This window comes from Bos mutus, chromosome X (assembly GCF_027580195.1).
Source record: "Bos mutus isolate GX-2022 chromosome X, NWIPB_WYAK_1.1, whole genome shotgun sequence".
Lineage (NCBI taxonomy): Eukaryota > Metazoa > Chordata > Mammalia > Artiodactyla > Bovidae > Bos > Bos mutus.
This window is the reverse complement of record NC_091646.1, coordinates 70,984,074-71,002,734: the sequence shown is the minus strand read 5'-3', so window position 1 is coordinate 71,002,734 and position 18,661 is coordinate 70,984,074. Positions and strand designations below refer to the sequence as shown.

The 18,661-nt window shown below is 41.3% G+C and overlaps 1 protein-coding gene across 8 annotated transcripts in view; it reads left to right on the top strand.

The window, feature by feature from the left end:
• The window catches only part of DLG3 (discs large MAGUK scaffold protein 3), a 52,388-nt gene that overhangs the window by 20,126 nt on the left and 13,601 nt on the right, over window positions 1–18,661 (top strand). For all 8 annotated transcript variants that reach the window (XM_070365599.1, XM_070365598.1, XM_070365597.1 and 5 more), the window contains one exon: window positions 8,455–8,569. In XM_070365599.1, coding sequence (XP_070221700.1) covers window positions 8,455–8,569 — 115 coding nt within the window. The remainder of the gene's footprint in view (window positions 1–8,454; window positions 8,570–18,661) is intronic.

The window sequence follows — 18,661 nt, the reverse complement described above, 5'->3', positions numbered from 1 at the left end:
TCTTTAGAAATAGAGAAAAGACCCTATTTGAAGCTTTTACCCTGATCTCTGTTTGGTGATTCAGTATAGGGTGAGAAGAGCCAGTGGCTAGGTCCTATGAAAAACTTTTTCTTAGCTTGATATAAGATCAAAGCATTTTTATGCTACTCGTTTCAGACCAGGTGGCTGAATGTCATGGCACCTTATATAGTACAGTGCTTTTGCTCAGTGCCCTTCCTGCATCCTCACTAAGCTCGTTAGGGGACAGAAACATCCAGTCAGTAGGAATAATCTGGAATTTTTTATGGCATGCTGATATGGATTGTCTTGTTTTCTGTTGGATTCCCAGTATCAGGATGCTGTCCAGAACTCTGGTAATGTGTGTGTATGGCTGAGGAAGCATTGTGACAGTGGAGGGACCAAAATACAATGACACTGAAGTTTCTGTTCTGGGTTAGTCATAGTTCTGAGCCCATTGTTCTAAAAGTAGAGCTGAAATTTTCTTCAAGCACCATTTGCCCATATGGAGACCTGTTTGCCACTTTTCTGCCCTCTCATATAGCCTTAAATTCTTTTTGTTTCAATTTATACTCCTTACATTGGTATTTTTTGACCCAAAGAATGTAGAATTATTTGCAGATGTGAAGATTTCCTTCTTGTAGATCATGTTAAAAATTTTAATTAGACTAGTCTTAGGTTTGATTTCTTATAGACCGCATTGATTTGATTTTAAAATCATAATTATGTCAAAATCAGAAGGGACCTGAGAAATGGTTTAGTTTTAAAGATGTCAGATATTTTAAATAGTAGGCTCCATAATTGGAAACTAACCCAAGTAATAGGCTTCATATTATTTTATAGAGACAAGTTTGTGATTCTAAGAAATGTGCTTTTTGACGATTCATATGCTTATCTCCACACTGACATATAAAAGGTATCTTCTTTATTGGGCTTATTTTATTTTTGGCTCCATTCATTTCTTTTGAAAACATGAACTATGTTGTTGGTACTGCTGCTTGTAATTCATACAAATCCTGAGGGTTTGCATTCCACAGGCAACTGTGGAAACCAAAAACACTTCATACTCATCAGAATTTGTGACTCTCTCACATGATTCCTCTGAGCTCAGGGCAGCTCAGCAATGGCAAATGAGGGCTGTGTGAATTTGAGATTTGAACACCTTCACTTCCTTAGGAACAAATGAGTCTTTGGGCAACTATTGACTTATTTTGTGATGATAGCAAACCAAGACACTGTGCTGCTACTCAGCCCTGTCTTTTACTCAGTATTTGTGTGGGAACTTAAGGTCAGCAAGTTACATTTCTCTTTTTCATTTTATTTGTATTTGCGTCTTTCCATTGTTCCTGCCTGTCACAGTCTGTGTGTCTGAAGTCTGTCATCCAGTTGTTTCCCCACCTTCATTGTCATTTCTGAATTTGGTAGGCATGGCTTTTATTTTATTTTGGAGCATTTACCTTTTATATCTTCGTTCACACCATAGGTAGTCAGTGCTGCATGCAGACTAAGTACTCTTTGTTGCTTCTATTTGTTTCTTGTCTCTACAACATTTTCCTACCCATAATCAAATAGAACCAAATAAGTTTTCTATAGTTTGAGGAACTGAGCCCCTTTCAGCGTTTCCAAATTACTGACAAGTGTCATTTCTAATACCAAGAAGACAATTTTTCTGTCATTAGGAAGGTAGATGCATTTGAGATCAGAGTCTTAGAGGGGAGATGGCTTTGGAGGCCTGGTTATGTGTCCATTTCATAGTAGTGAACATTGTAGTTTCAGTCCTCTTTGATGCTGTATTACGCTATTAAGTAGGTCTTGAAAGCTCTGATATGTTAGTGTTTTGCAGAAGTGGTTTACAGTTTTGTTCAGTTTTTACCCTTTTGGGGTGAGTGGAAGGAGAAAGTTTTGTGTTCTTTTTCCATACATTAGTTCCTGAGGAGCCAGAATTTGAGAATTACGGTGTCCAGGTTTGTCCTGTCAGATCTTTATAGCAAGTTTACACATTCATTAAAGGTTGTTGACTCAACAAGGGTGCTAATTGCTATGCTAAACTTTGAGAAGGAAACAAAAAACACATCAAGGAGCTTATAGTTTTATAAAGGAAATGACATCACAAATTCTGGGCACTAGATTTTAAAAAGGGAGAGGTAGTGGAAAGCCTGGAAACCATGTTAGATGAAGAATGTTTAAGGAAGTAACAATATTTAGCCTGGAAAAGAGAGAACTTATTTTGAGGACATGATGGCCGTTCTCTATTATGGCTGATATTATCCCACCTTTTCCTGGTCTTTTAGGAAACAACTCAGAAGCTGCCTTTGATCCTTTCTCATTCTACATCCAATCAGATGTCAAAATTTCTCTCCTCTGGCGCCAGCATATTTCTTGATTCTTGCCTCTCTTTCTATCCTCAGTTGCCCCCACACTATGTCAAGCCTTTGAAGTCACTCTCTGTACTAGTAGAACAGGTTCTTGGTCTCTGTTGCCTTTGTCCCTGTTTTCCTTTCTATATTATGTTCTCAGAATAATCTTCCCCCAAACCTAGTTCTAATTGTATTACTTTCCTATTTAAACACTTAACAGTGGTTCCCAAAGCCTAGTAAGAAAAGCCCTTACTCAAACTATTATAATTTGGCCCCCAACCTTCCATCACTTCCCCTTCCCCTGTTCACACTCTACATTCTATTCAGTCTTATTCAGTAGTCTTGGAACCTGTTCCAGGCTTTCCAAGCTCTTTGATTTTCTTTAAATTGTTCCTTCGTACAGTTATACAGAAGAGAATCTCTCATGTTTATGCTGTTTTAGACACCAAAATAGGACCAGCTAACAAAAGAGATGGCCCTCAATCTAACAATTTTCTCTTGAATAATGTCTAATGATGAAATAATAGAGAGCTTCCCAACATTGGATGTATTTGAGCAGAGACTGGGAGCTAGCTGGTTTGGATGCTGTAAAGCAGGCTGCCCACCCCCAGGCTGTAGGTGCTAGACAAGAAGAGAAAGCATGGTTCTCTGCTCTGAAGAAACTTACATCTACATGTGAGGCACCACGCTTATTCTCCCCATGACAGCCAAAGTGATATACATACACACATGTTCATGTCATTCCTTTACTTAAAATCTTTCAGTGACTTCTTCCTGTTACTCTTAGGATGGATGCAGAAATCCACAAGGTCATGTATAATCTGACCTCAGTCTGCCTTCCTAGTCTGATCTGCCAGTATCTCCTTACTTCCCTGTGATCCAGATATTTTTTACCCCCACATATTTTGTTTCTTCTATCTGGAATGCTTTATCTATCCCTCTTCCCCTGGCTAACTCTTCATCCTTAAAGACTCAACTTAAATGTCACTTCCTCATGGAAACCTTAGTTAACACCCTGCTATCCCCCACTCAGTAGGTTGGGTCACCCTGTTAGTCTCACAATCATAACTAAAGTTGTAATTAAATAGTTGTTTCTTTCATTATTGTAATTTCTAGGAACCATTTGATTACCTTTATATTCCCATCAGCTCTCATAATGCCTGGCACACAGTAGACATTTAGTTAATATTTGGATAAATAAATGAATGAATAAAACTTCAGGGTGGTGAACAACATAAAGGATATTCAGTGTCAGGTAGGGAGGAAAATTTCAGGACAAGGGAGTAATAGCTAGGAACGAACAAATTGTGTTCAAGAGTTGCAGGCAGGTTAACTCAAAAGAGGATTCTGTTATTGTATGCCAGAAACCAACACAAAATTGTAAAGCAATTTTCCACCAATTAAAAAAAATAAAATGTTTTTAAAAGAGGATGATCTGTCTGATGACACATGGGCTAGATCAGCTAAGAGTGATAGGATGATGGTTTTAGCAGTCTTTGACATTTTAGTTGAGATTTAGTTGCTACTGAATTATTATAGATACTTGGATGAGGGGCTCCAAGTTGGAGTTTTAGGAAGGCTTTTCAAATAAGAATCTTAAACTGGACTGGAATTTGGAGAGCCTGGGGGCAGACTACCAGCTAGAGCAATACAGCAGTGGTTCAGAGAGGAGGTAACTATATGACCTAAATCCAGGCAAGAGATGAAATATTAATGAGAAAACAAAAAGGCAATGACAGTGGAAATTAGAAAGAAAGAGATGGATTGAGGAGGCAGTTAGGAAGAACATCAGCAAAACTTGAGGAAACACTGGTTGTGCACAGGGGAAAGGGGGCTGTTGTTTCCTGTACCAGGGAGATTTGGCTTGAAATTATCAAGTAGGTGGATGCAAAGTGGTCAAAACTAAAAGTGGGTATTTCTAGAGGTAGATAGAATGTCATATAGGTACTAGGACAATCCCTTTAAATCAGCAATTCCACCCATCGGTAAACCTTTCCTGTGATTATGCAGAGAGAACATTTGAGGTTCCTTTTTGTCTATTCCAGAATGCAGTTTTGGCTTTACTTTCACATAACCTAAATGCTTATTAAAGTTTTTTCTCCCAAAACGAAAGATCACTCTGTCCTTAAAGGTAAGTTCTATTTCTTCAGGATCAGAAAAGCTGCTGGAAGCTTTAGAATAGCAGTTTATCCTTACTTCCAGTTAGAAGGGTTTCAGAATGTTGGGGTTCAGTTTAGTAGTGCCAATCAAATTTTTTCATGTGCATGTAATTTGACCCTGCAGTTTCAGTTCAAGGAATCTATGCTATAGAAATGCTCATACAAATAAACAGAGCAGCACTGATTGTAATGTAAAAAATCAACAATTTAAATATATGTCAGTTGGGATATGACTGAATAAATTATGATCTGTCCATAATATGCAATACTGTGCAACTATTATAAAGAATGAGGTAGATCATGATTCATGTCAGTATAGGTTGCCATGACATCAGAGAATGAAAAAAGCATGTGAATCTTTGTGAGTTGTTAATGTATATAAATGATATATACAGAAAATAAGTCTGGAAGGATACATACTAAAAATCCTAGCTAGTTGCTTCTGGGCACTGGGATGGGGAAATGATAGAGGAATGTCCAAAGAAAAAGAATTTTTTTTAATCATATGCTACTTTTATAATTTTAAAAAGTGTAAACTCATTAGCTTTCTTTGCAGGCACATTGGACAGAGGCCTCTTTAGCATTTTCCCATGGAATTTGCAATTATATTACCATTTCTTTTTTTATGAAAGCTTTCCAACCCTCTTGTCTTACCTTCTTTTTGAGACTGGCTACAGAATACTTACCTTATCTTTTCCCTGAACTAACAAAATTCAATTCTGTAATCGAGACCAGCAGTTTCAAACTTTATTTGGCATCAGAATCACCTTTATACTTGTCAAAAGTACAGATTCTTGGGCCTACTCAGTAAGTTCTGAGTCCGTGTGTCACGGGCGAGGGTCCAAGATCCTGGTTTTTCCAGAGGGCCCCCAGGTGGTCAGTGAGGAACCCTGTTTGGGGAATGATGTCTGACTGTCCTCCTTACTCCCACCTCCTTTTCTCTCTGTGATTAGTAAAGAGAATGAGGGAGCAATGACTCACTGTGGATGTCTTTTGTGGATCACAAATAGTTGGGTTCATCTGAATGGGAAAAAATAAATATAACACAGTTTAGTAGACTTAAGATTTTAGTAATAAATATTCTTTAAAATAGCCTGTTTGAAGTAGGACGTTTGGGTTATAGATGCTGGTCTGGTGGGCTTCTAAGGCAATGACTTAGGCCTAGGATATGCCTTCCAGCAACAGGTTTGTTTTGAGTGGAAGGGGAAGTGAGGCCTTGGCAAATTGTGAGGTCTTAGAATTCAGATACTGTTTAGGTGAAGCTTTTGTTCTTGGGAAATGATGCCTCTAATATTAAGATGAGGTACTATCTATCTAAAGACTATTCTAAACAGCTTTTTGTTAAAATTATTTTCTCTTTGTTATAAACCAAGTTTGCTAATCAGATGCCCACTGTGGGTTATTGGTATCTCAAAAAGGTGTTTAAAAAATATATACTCCATTTGCTTTCAACAGTTAACCTTGGGAACAAAAGTAAATGGGAATACCTCTTAACTACCTTTCCAAGCCCTCAGTGAAGCTGACAGCCATCAGTTAAATAAACTATTAGGTTTATTAGTTTGAGAACAGAAGCATCGACTTGGGCACAGTTTTCTAATTTGCTTCTCGTTTACCCAACAATCATTTATTCAGAGGCTATTCTGTGCCTACTGGACATTAGATAACTCTGCAAATAAAAGCCAGAGGCCCGTGAGCAGCTAGAACTCTAAGGGGATCATCTGAATGGGGAAAAGTGAATAAAACACTGTTTAATAGATTTGAAAGCTTAGTAGCATGTAGAAAACAGAAAATGACTTCCTTAAAGCAATAGCTTTGTTCTCTTTCTATAGTCTATTTTAAGTGGGCCCTCTGGCCCAGTGTTATCAACCTTGGATTAGGAGCTTGAGGAAATGGTGGTTTGGTGGTTGTTTTTTAAAGGGTTTTTAAAGAAATGTAATTACTAAGCAACTGCCATGACCTGCTGCTAAGTTGGAGTTCAATGGGCAAGCAATTCCAAAGAAGAGAATATATAAACAAGTTGGGAGAGGGGAAAACAGCTTAAAGATAGATTGGGTGTTTTTTCCTGCATTCAATGCATATTTCTGCCTTTTACTTATCTTGTGCAAGAAAGGGCTGCTTGGTCAGAAATATCTTTGTTTCACCTGGTCTTCTCTCAGCCGGTGAGTCGGGAGGAGGGCCAGAAAGAGCCAACTAGAGAGGGTTGGGCTGGAGGGCTGAGCCTTAGGGTGGGACCCGTGCCTGGGCGGCTCTGGAGGTAGATAGCCCTGCTGCTGTCCAGGGCTGCTATGACAGATTGCTCACCGCCCTCTACCTTTAAATTGGGACACCTCATTGATATTGATGTGTTGCCTTGTAACCCTCAGAACAGGGACATTGTCCAGCTGCTGTCTCTCTTCTTTCCCCCCAACATTTAATGGGTGAGTCAGTGACTTAACTGCTTCCTGCAGGATTTCAGGGATGGGAGTAAGTAATGAGGACAAATCACCATAACACCAGTGCGTGATGAATGAAAGAGCACACAAATTTAACCAGTTGGCTTCACTGGTACCAGAGTGAACAAAAAGAAAGTTGGTTGGGAAGAGGAGATTTGTTTGAGCTAGAACTCTATTCTCTCCCCTTTAGGCTTTTTACTGTTTCCCTTTATACCCAACTGAAGGTCAGGTTGCTTTGCTGAGGGGAGGGGGAGTGTCAGGTGTTGGAACAGGTGTTCTGTTTTCTGCCTGTAGAGTCGTACAGACTAGATGGGGATGCTTCTTGCCAGCCCTCTGTGGTGAATGAAAATGCTTTTGTGGAATTTTTTCCCCCTGGAAATGTGGTTGTTTTTTTAAAGCAGTTCCCAACCTTCAACCCCCTAGTATAAACCTTCAACCCTCTAGTATTGACTTCCTTTAAAATCAGCTTCTCATAATGAAGTATGCCTCTTTTCTATCATTTTCACAGTCTGTGCCTTAGAGATATCCCATTTTATGTGGCGATCATAGACCTGAAAAATGTGTGAGGTGTGTGTTTGAGTGTGTGTGTCTGTATGTGTGTGGTAAATGTGAATATCACATTTGAGATGTACTAAGAGAATGTCACAGTAAAGTAACCCTATAAAAAGCCTTTTATAGTAGTTGTATGGATAGAGTTCATTTTCCTTTGTCAGGTTTTCTTAAATTGGATATAAACTTGGAGTCACCATTCCAGAATGATGAGGCTTTTTCAGGCTATGTGATGGTGTCAGTGGGCTACATAGTTGGTCACAGACTTATGATCCTACTGACTAGATGATTTTGGAGGAGAAATATATCAGCAGACTTCTGGGTTTGGGAGAATTTTTATTGTGATGTTTGTTCAATTGTTACTGAAGCCAAAGACCCTGTTAAGAGGGAAATAATTCAGGAGACCTTTGTGATCTCCTTTTCTGATTGTGAGGTTTGTTTTTACCTTTGTACTGCATTCCATTCTCCCCCCTCAAAAAAAAGTCACCTAGAAACAGATCATCTTCTTTGCCTAATAATCATATAATGGCTTCAGGTCTTTTCCTGCCCTTCCACCCTGCGTCTCAGGGCCATCTGTTCTCTGCAATCCACTTTTCGGGAAAGTCTCCTTTCCCATCTGCTCTCCTTGGGTCTCAGTGTCTGCTCTAAAGATTTATGAAGGCTGCTCTGGGACCTCTTTCCAGTTATTTTTTAAGATCAGTAAGCTTTTTCCATTCGATTTGTCCAAAAGTTACTATTTTTTCAGGTGTATTCTTTCATTCTTTCACTCTGGGGGTGGAGAGAAATCGGTCTTTCTGTGCTTGCCAGAGGTACTCTGCTTATCAAAGCAAAGATTGACTGGGCTGGCTCTGGCTGCTTTGAAGCCAAGGGTCCTCTTGGCCTTTTGGCCGCTGGCAGATAGGCTCAGTGCAGCTCCTTGGGTTCATTTTTTTCCTGTCCTTTCCCTTGTCTCCCTGACAGAGTACAGTCGCTTTGAATCGAAGATCCATGACTTGCGAGAACAGATGATGAACAGCAGCATGAGCTCTGGGTCTGGGTCCCTGCGAACAAGTGAGAAGAGGTCCTTGTATGTGAGGTAAGTCTCACTTTGGAACACTAGGCTTTGTGTGGCATGAGGGAAGCTCCGTGCCAACCCAGCCCTTCTTGTTTAACTAGTGGGATAGGGAGTGTGTACTCCCAGTACTAAAACAACACTTTGCACTGTGTGCTCAGGTTGTGTACTTTATGGTCAGTATCTCCTCCCTTTTGTGAGCTGGCTTCTTCATTTTCACTCCTGAATGACTCAGTATGGGAAATTTTCAGTGTACTCTCTAATTGTAAAAGACTGTTGCTAGTCAGCATTCAAATAGCACTCAAATGTTCAAAGTACTTTGCTCACAATCTGTGATTTGAGGGGAAACTTGGCATTCCCACTTCCACATATGCATAATAGACATCAGACTTTGTATCCGAACATATCAGCTATCACTGTGTTCTGGTACAGGGTCTCTTTTAAGAGACCAAAGAACTGACAGGTTGCTACATTCTGTTTTGTTTGTTTTAAGTTGTGTTTGCTCACTCCCTGCTGCACTGGTCTGCTGTAAATGAGTCATGGAACATAGGATGGGATGATGTACCTTCCACAGGAAGGGCGGGTGGAAAGGATATATAGCGTTGGATTGCTGCTAAAGCTTTTCAGAGATACTGCCCAAGGTTGAGCTTGTGACCCTTGAGGCACATAATAATACTTTGTCAGGTCAAAGTACAAACCTTGGAGCGTTAGATTGCTAAATGAACACTATGGACTCCTAGAATTAGTGATAGTTTTCTTCTTCCTGCTTGGGCTTCTTGGCAAAACTCCAACAGTCTGGGGTAAGTACATTGTATCTCTCCAAGGGTAGAATCCTCAGAGAAAGAAGCAGGATTACTCCTCTGAGGTGTGTGTGTGTGTGTCCTCTGAGGCTTGTGTGTTTGTGTATGTCTGTGTGTTTGTATGTGTCTGTGTATGTTTGTGTGTGTCTGTGTTTTAATGCTTGTATCAAACTCTTGGGTTGAACTTTTTCTAGTGGTCTCTGATACCAGGTTGGGGGCGTGGAAGGGAGGCTACACAGTTGCTAGTTGCCTGGCAACATGACATCTGTTTTGTCCTTGGGGTTTGAGATGACGATAGCCAACCGATGTAAATGCTAATTGCAGTTTTTCTCTCGGTGCTTGATTTTCTTTTTCCTCAGTTGCTAGTCCCTGACCCTCCTGTGGGGAGAAGAGCCAAGGGAGTCCAGATTTGAGCCTCAAGCCCACTAGACTCCTTCATGGTTCTTTTCTAGAATGAACCCTCAGCTTGATTCCCTCTGTGTTGAGAGCAGCTTTCTTCACGTTTGCTGTGAAGAGAGGAGAGCGGGAGGAAGGCTGGGCTACTCACTGGTGGTCTTTTCAGTCTCCTGTTTTCTGTCATTCAGCCCTTGTTCTGGGTCTGCAGCCTAGACTGGGGTGCCAATGGGGGGATTCATATGTGCTGTTGCCTCCCTCAAAAGGGTAATACTTATGTGACTTGGTCAGAATTGTTCCATTCCTGTGCTTCCAGCCCCCGCAGATGTGGCACTCCAGTGTGCGTGGGAAGCTGCTCTTTAGGCAAGACGGTTTCTTTGGAGAGCTTTATTTTTAGATTTCCCCTCTCTGCCTGTCCTGCGCTAGAGCTGTCCTTGCCTGGGCAGGGGGAGTGGGGCATCAGCTCCCGACCTACAAGACCTGGAACACCCTTCTCTGGTCCTAGCAAGGGACACATTCTGTCTGACTCTGGGGAGAAGGGTGGAGGCTGCACTCTGTTTCTAGTGAAGCAGTTTATACAGTTTATATCATCTGCTCTTAACCTTATCTAGATAACATCTGTATCCTCAGAGGAAAGTAAATATGGTTTAGAATAGTGAACATTTGTAATCACTAGAATTCATCAAGGGAAATAATATTTTATGGTCAGAGTAGTGAGCTAAGGTATTTCGCTAAGCTAACCCTCTACCAAAGCTTGGAGCCTGGCTCACTCTAGTGCCTGTTTTTGGCCTTTTTTTTTTTTTTTTTTAACTTGACAGTGGCTTCCTTTTGTTCAGCATTTAAACATATTCAAGTTCCTTCCATTTTTGAAAAGAAAAAAAATTTCCCTCGATACCAACAGTCCTGTAAACTATTGTCTCTCTTCTGCTGACCAGATTTGCCAAATTATGTGCCAGGAAACACTGGTTTCTCAAGATGTTAAGTATTGTGTGAAAAATCAGTGGTTCAGTAAGTTGGGCAAATGCAGGATTAAACAGAGGGAGATAGGGTTCTTTACTGTTCTTTAATCTCCAGGAGGGACTATACTAAGCAGTGTTTCTCCAAAGATAGAAGCATAGAAGCCTTATTTGGAGAAATCAGTCTTAGCATCCAGGCTGGAAAATGTTGCAGTCGTCTGTACTTGCTGCTGCTACTTCTTCAAATTGTCTCTCAGTAGGAAAGGAAGTGTGCATTTGCTTTTCAGCATGATGGTGTGGTCCCAAGCAACTCCAGAAGACTCTGGAGGGGCAGAAGCCCAACTCTTTTGGGGTGACTGGTTCAATGATTCTCTGCCATTGGTCTGACCTCTTCACCACAGTACTTTTCATGAATTTACCAGTTTTCTTCTTTAAAGGCTCTCTTTCTACCTTGCTGACCATTCTTCAATACCTTTAATTAGCTCTGCCCCACAGATAGCAGTGTCATTTATTTTCACAGCTTCAAATTCTTTCATCATGTAAATGACAACTCTGATCCCTTTACTGAATCTGAACTCCAGACCTGCATATCAACCACTTGCTGGACATGTGCCTGGTGCTGCCCTCCCAGTGCTTCAAACAAGCAGTGTGTTCCAAATGGACCCCTCCCCTCCACATACACACACCTACTCCTCCTCACTGTCCTTATCTTAATTAATTGCATCACCCTATCATGTGGAAAAGGGATTAGATTTGTTCTGTCACCCAAGGCAGATCTCAGTTCTACATAAGGAAGAAAGAGCTAATGATTAAAACTGTCTGAAAATGGAATAGACTGCTTTTGGAGATAGTAAATATGATCCTTTGTCACTGGAGGTGTTATGAAAGAGGCTGGGCAGCCATTTGTCTGGGGTTGCAGAGCATGTTGAAGCTAATGATCTGCTCAGAGGCTTTCAGTAGTTCCCAGTGTCTTCAGGATGAAGGGGAACAAACATTTAGGGAATACGTGCTCTGCATTGGGACCTCTGTTAGTCTCTTTTAATAATGCTACACAGTAGGTATTGTTCTCATTCTGCAGGTAAGAAAACTGAAACTCCAGTTAGATGGCTGAGAAGTTCCAAAACTGGAATTTGAACCTGGTTGTTCTGACCAGAATATGGTTCTCTCAGCAGTTCCCAAACTTACTGATAGGAATCAGCTGGCATGCTAATAAACATACAGATTCCTAGGCTCCTCTCCTATCAGTTTGGATTCACCAGCTTTGGGGAAATTATTTTTAACAAGTAATCATAATACTTAGGAATGATGACTTATTTGTCACAATAGACGTTTATTTCTGTTTCACTTGAAAACTGAGCATAATGCTTACTTTAACTCCTGCTATATGCAAAGCAGTAAAGCACAGGGTTGAGAAATTAAGTGTGGTTGTGGGGGTAGAGTCAAGGAAGCAGGAGAAGTGGTTCCTGCCCTCCAGCAGCCTACCATCCACACAGAAGATAGTGTGCAGCAGGTGGTTAAAGTAAGGAACCCTTTTCATGGGAGTTTCACCTCTAATTCTATTCTCTATTGCTTCCCCTTCTGACATGAGCCTCCTCCCTTCCCTTCCCCCGAGTCTCTATCCTCCTCTCATGTGCATGGGCTTGCAAAACTATTTTGAAGCAAATACCACTCTCTTGCAGCTGCACCAAGGCTGTAGCAGGTGAAGCCCTAGGGAGCTACAACTGCACCGATGACAGGGGAAATGAGATTTGTGGAGCAAGTCAGCAGGAGAAAGGACAGATAACAGTGCTTGGAAAATGAGACTTGGTTTTAAAGTCACTAGTGACTTAATGGAAAGGCCTTTCCCACCCTTCACCATACTAAAAACATCTCTTAAATAGTATAGACAGGGTGAACAGAGGCCCTCTTTGTGCCCAGTCTGGGGCCTCTGCTCTTCTGGTTCATTTGCCTTCCACCCTGGAAAAGTCCATAGAAATATGCTTCTCCAGCCTTTTGCTCAGGGTCAGGGTGACCAGGTCAGGTTTAACTCAAGCTGTTCTGATGTGAAGGTAGTAAAAAGACACAGGGAAGTTCAGTGTTCCAGAGACCTCCAAGTTCTATGTTCATATTTAATTAATTAATTTCATAAATAAGCAAAAGACCTTGTCCTCCAAAGATTACCAAGAGGTTTGATAGTACATTTGTGGAAATAGTTTTTGAAAGTCTGTTCCTGTTAACCTGGCTACATTCTTATGCAGCCACTGGACGGCATCAGGCATTTTGGGAGTCCTGGCCTTCTGGCTGGCCATCTGCCATCCCAGCCTTCTTCCCCTTCTCGGAAGGAAATCATGCCCTATCTGTAGTCCTGATTCAAGAAACAGTGTGAGAGTCATCAAAGAAAGCTGGAAGACGCTCCTTCTTGTTAACAAGCATTTGTTACGCTACTCTGTGCTTAGCCCAGGATTATGCTTGAGGGGGTCCAACTTTGTCTTGCTCATTAATGAGTTTCAGTTGTGGATTAAGATGCCAACAAGGTATAATATTGACAGGCTTCACTATCTGACACAATTGGAAGTGATGATAATCTGCATCTTAAAAAGCAACAAGAATTTATATAGTGTTGGGGGCTACCAGAAGATGGGACAGTTTCATGTATCAGTGATTCTGGAATTGCCTGTCGTATACCCCAGACACCAGTCCTAGACACATCATCACCTCAGCTGATCCAACAGGTGCTATGAACCCTGAATATTCACACATCATGAACCTGTGAATGCTTCTCTAACTTCATAATTGCATTCTAAGGCCTGAGACCCTGAAGTGGGCTGAGGAGAACAGTGTCCTTCCCTGTTCTCCATGTTCCCTTCTTCGAGATGTGCCAGGGACTCCTGACTGGCTGCCAGTTGCATTCGCTCCTCTTGTGATGGCCCATCTTGTGTCTACTTAAGTACTCAAGTTTGGGGTTTTGAGTTGCTCTTCAGAAGCTGCTAGAAACTTTGACTCTCACTCTAAGATCAAGGGATGATGAATTACTGCCGCTGCATAGCTCTCTGTGTATCCTTTAGATGGACCAGGCAAGGGAGGGGCTGCTCAACTTTTAAGTAATATGTGCCATTTATCAGGTACTTTCTGTCTCAGGTACCTTGGGCAACTACTACAAAATACCGTAGGCTTGAGTAGCTTGAACAACAACCATATATTTCTCACAGTTCTGGAGCTGAAAAGTCCCAAGTTCTAGGTTCTGGCAAATTCAGGTTCTGGTGAGCCCCCCACTCGCCCCACCTTCTTGCTGTGTCCTCACATGGCCTTTCCTGAATGTGTTCTGAGGAGAGATCCAGGTCTCTCCTGTCTTCCTCTTCTCATAAAGGCAGTAATGTTAGGATGAGGATCCCTCCCTCATGACCTCATCTAAACCTAGTTACCTCCCAAAGGCCCCAACTCCAGTCACCATCACATTAGGGGTTAGGGCTTCAACATATGAACTTGGAAGTGGGGCACCCAAATATTCAGCCCATAACACTGACCAGAGGAAGAAAGCAGAATCTCCCAACTGGTATGGGAGGGATATATCAATACTATGGAAGAACATGGGGCTTCCCAGGTGGCTCAGATGGTAAAGACTGTGTCTGCAATGTGGGAGACTGGGTTCAGTCCCTGAGTGGGGAAGATGCCCTGGAGAAGGAAATGGCAACCCAGTCCAGTATTCTTGCCTGGAGAATTCCATGGACAGAGAAGCCTGGTGGGCTGCAGTCCATGGGGTCAGAAAGAGTTGGACACGACTGAGTGACTAACACTTTCACTTTCATGGAAGAACCTGTTGTGGGGTGGTAACTGGGAGGGTATTCTGTGCTCCCTACCCCAACTTGGTCTAATCGCCATTCACAAATATCATACATGGCCTTAGTCCTCAAAGGGCTGATGGTTTATATCCCCCAAAGGGATATAATATGAAGGATTAAAAAACTACAAGAATGAAACAGCAATAAACAGAAAATATTAAGAAAGATCACTGCTAAATACATAATACGAATTTGGAAGAAGGAAATTTGGAGTGGGCACAGTCACAGACAAGAGTGGGACTTGGGTTATGCCTGGGAGGAGCTGCCTGCATTGGCAGCAGATTCTGTACCACTGAACTTCCAGGGAAGTTAGTGGGCATCTCTTAGGGGATACTATTTGAAAGATCACCACTTAAAACAACATATATTTCAAGACCTTTGACGATGCTTTCTCCTTAGGAAACACAGTGGCATTTAAAGCTGATGTGCTGAAACTTAGCTTGGGAACTTCAAGGGGACATGCAGAGCCTCGCAGGCCAGGCAGATGGCTGGAGCCAAAGGCAGAGAGGTGGTCACACTACTAGGTGAGCACACGGAAGCAGCTACTTGCCTTTGAGGCTGAAGTGCTGTTGTTTGCTCTGAGAAACCTGCCTGACCAGTTTCCTGTCATTTTCTTTGCATTCCTATTCCCCAACACAGGGGCGACTGGGCCAGATGCTTTTGCTTTTTCTGGATCTTTCAGACCCAAAGTTTAAAATTTAGGACCTAAACTGCAGAGACTTTGGGCCTAGTAATCTGTTTACTTTGAGCTGATTATGTTCCTGCTTTCCCTCTTGGCAGTGAGGTCCCAGCTGAGAGGAAGATTAGGCAAAGTCCCCCGGAGCGCATGCATCATCCCTGTAGGCAGCTCTTGTTGTTGTTGCTGCTTAGTTGATCAGTCGTGCCCGACCCTTTGTGAACCCATGGGGTCAGGAAGATCCCCTGGAGAAGGAAATGGCAACCTACTCCAGTATTCTTGCCTGGAGAATCCCATGGACAGGAGCCTGGCAGGCTACAATCCATGGGGTCACAGGCAGTGGCATTTAAAGCTGATGTGCTGAAACTTAGCTTGGGAACTCCAACCTGCAGACCCTAGGAAATGAGCATCTGCTTTTTGTGCTGGTGTGATGTGGTTCCAGAAGGTGGCTTCATTGCCTGCTTTCTGTTTTTATGTGCCACATTTTCCCTGGAACATGCTCTTTACCTGCTCTTAAGACAAGTCAGGACAGGGAGGCCTGGCTTGCTGCGATTCATGGGGTCGCAAGGAGTCGGACACGACTGAGCAACTGAACTGAACTGAAAGACAAGTCAGTATTTTTTGGCCTGGCCGTGATGTTTGACAAGTGGCTCTCCTTTGCTTCACTGAGGTGCATGGACATATCCAGGGCTGAAGAATAATCTTTTATGTAGACCACTTGCTGTGTTCTTAGGCTGTGGATGATAATATTTTCATAAGCTTTGTTCTCTCCTGATGTAGTGTTTCCTTCTGACCTGACCAGTCCTTAACTTGGAGACCCCCATGAAATTCTTTTTATTTAGACCAGAAAAGGTAAGGAGTTGCTGAGGTTTCTAGTCTCCCAGCACAATCTCTTGTCAATAAGCTCACACGTGAGATGGGACTAAGGTGACAGAATCATTAATTATGGTCTTTCTTTCGGTGTCCAGAGATATATAGGTGTTGCATTTTCCTTCCTGCTCATCCTTGGTTTGAGTCAGAGGTTGGAAAGGTTGGTTGCTGTGTCATCTGGGCTCTGCATGTGTAGGATTTTTGGCTCTGGAACAGTGGTTTAGTCTGATTTAAAGGGGGTGGTATGTTATTGCATTTGATTTTCCCGAGTGCTTGCCCTAAGGATAAAAAGGGGCAGGCAGGAGGATATATTCTTGTTGTAGAGAAAGGTGCCCTTTGATCCTCTTACCAAGCCTGACCGGAAGCATTTCTAACAAGGTGCCAATCCCTGTCACTTCCTTATGTTTCTAGGCTGTTGATAAGAGAGACTGTTACTGCTAGATGGCTACAGTTTAGCATGCTTCTTAAAGATCTTAGGTAGGTAGTCGATATTTTTTCAAAGTTTATTAAGGGCTAGGGCTAATTTACATACTTTTTCCTTTACATGAAATGTATGTCATTTGAAAGGTGGTTTCACTTTACTACTCAGGCCTGTTCTTTTAGTGAATTGCCTTCCATATGAAAGTTTAGCCCAGTAATGATATTAAAAAAAAAAAAAAGAAAGCAGAGGCAATGAAGTCAGTCACACAAGGCCTCCTAAATGAATGCCAGACTCCTTAGCTGGACTCCAGGCTGTCCACAGGCAGGCCCTGGCCTGCTGCTCTCCCTAATGCCCTGCCATGTGGCCAAACGTGGATACTGGTGACCCCAGCACACATCCTGGGCTGCTTGCCTCTGAGTCTCTGCTCATATTGTTCCGTCTCACCGGAAGGGCCTCTCCCTATCGCCGCTGTCTTTTGAAATCTGAACCCTGTTGAGGCCCAGTTCAAAAGTCAGCACTTCCTCATAGATTCCCCAAGCTCGATATGACCTATGCTCCTCCAAAGACTTCGAGGCCTTGGTTTGTCCTGTCCTGTGCCTCTCGCTATAACACATAGTACAAGGCCAAGACTGAATTTGCTTCTGCATCTCCCGTCGATCAAACACAGTGCTGCCAATTAAAGTCAGTGAGTATGTAAATAATGGAAGAAAGGTATTTTCCAGACAGAGCCAAGTGGACAGTTAGCTTTTTTTTCCTTGTTAAAAAATGTGACCTTGACTTAGACCTCACAGAATTTTTCTGAGATTTAAGAGCCCTGGTCTGAGTTGACCACCAAACAACTCTAGATGAGGCCCTGTGCATCTCTGGGACTGATTTTCATTGTTTGTGAGGAACTTTTCCAGCTCTTAGTCAAACAAAATTTCAGCAGGAAGAGATTTGGAAAACAAAGCAAGATCACGACAATGGAAGGACTGTTGAAGGAATTTTGAATGTTTAGCCTGGTAGAGAAGACCTAGGAAAGACTGAGACTCATTAAATGCTTGCACTGAAAAGAAATTTAGAGAATATCAAAGGGGTTTTCTTTTTTAGATAGCAAGTGGGATGAAATGACCTTTGAGGCTTTGATGTTCTACAAAGCTCTGTACTCATTTGCAGTTCCAATTGATAGAAAAGGAAATTCTTGTTAATTCACCTTTTACATTCTCAACTGAGAATGATATTGTAGTTCAGAATTTCAAATACAATTATTGTGCTGCTATGTTTTTCACAAAATCATGGTTTAAAAAAGACATTGTCCATTCTGTTGTTCAGTATTGCTCATTCACAAATTTATGAGATAGAATGCAGGTACCACATTTTATTGGGAAGTTAACTTTTTTCCTTGTTTCCCAGGGAACTTAGAGCCAAACATGTTCTTCATCTGAAGTAAATGACTAAGTCAGATGTTTGGTTTATTGATTCCTCCCTGCCCTGTGCCTTTTTTTTTTTTCTTATTTTAAAAGTGCCTAGAAGAGTGGTATCTGGTCATGTTAGATGGTGATAAATATTTTCTTAATGGATATCCTTAAGAATAGGCTGTTGTATCATCATTTAAAATATTAGTTTTGGAAAATAGTCAATGATATTTCCAATATTAATGAAACAATTTCAAGTGCTAAGGTTGCAAAATAGTGTATACATAGCATGTTTTTAACTTAGTGAAATATGTGGTTTTTTGATTTGTGTGTTTATTATACAATATTATATAATACCACAACAGTATGAAGAGTTACTTCTAAGATACATTAAATGTGATTTTTCTTTTTTTAGGCTTTCTATTTTTCAGATATTCTATAATGAGCTTATATTAATTTTTAATGAAATTAATGTATATAGATAATTAAAAATCTCAAATATTACAATAGCATATGCAAAAAAACCCTTGCCTATTTACCCCTTTTCTTGCTACACAAAGGTAATTGCTTTCAAATATTTTAACTTGCTTTCAAATATTGTAACAGAAATAGTAAATCTAAATAGCTTTCTATGTGTTAAATAACAGCTACAAAACAATACAGACGTAGAAATGTAGTCAAATGAAAAAATCAGGTATTTATTTCCACCAGGAAAAAAAAAATAGAAAAAGTTTATAGGAAAGGGGTAGTCATCTATGAACACCACTTACATCATGATGTAAAATTAA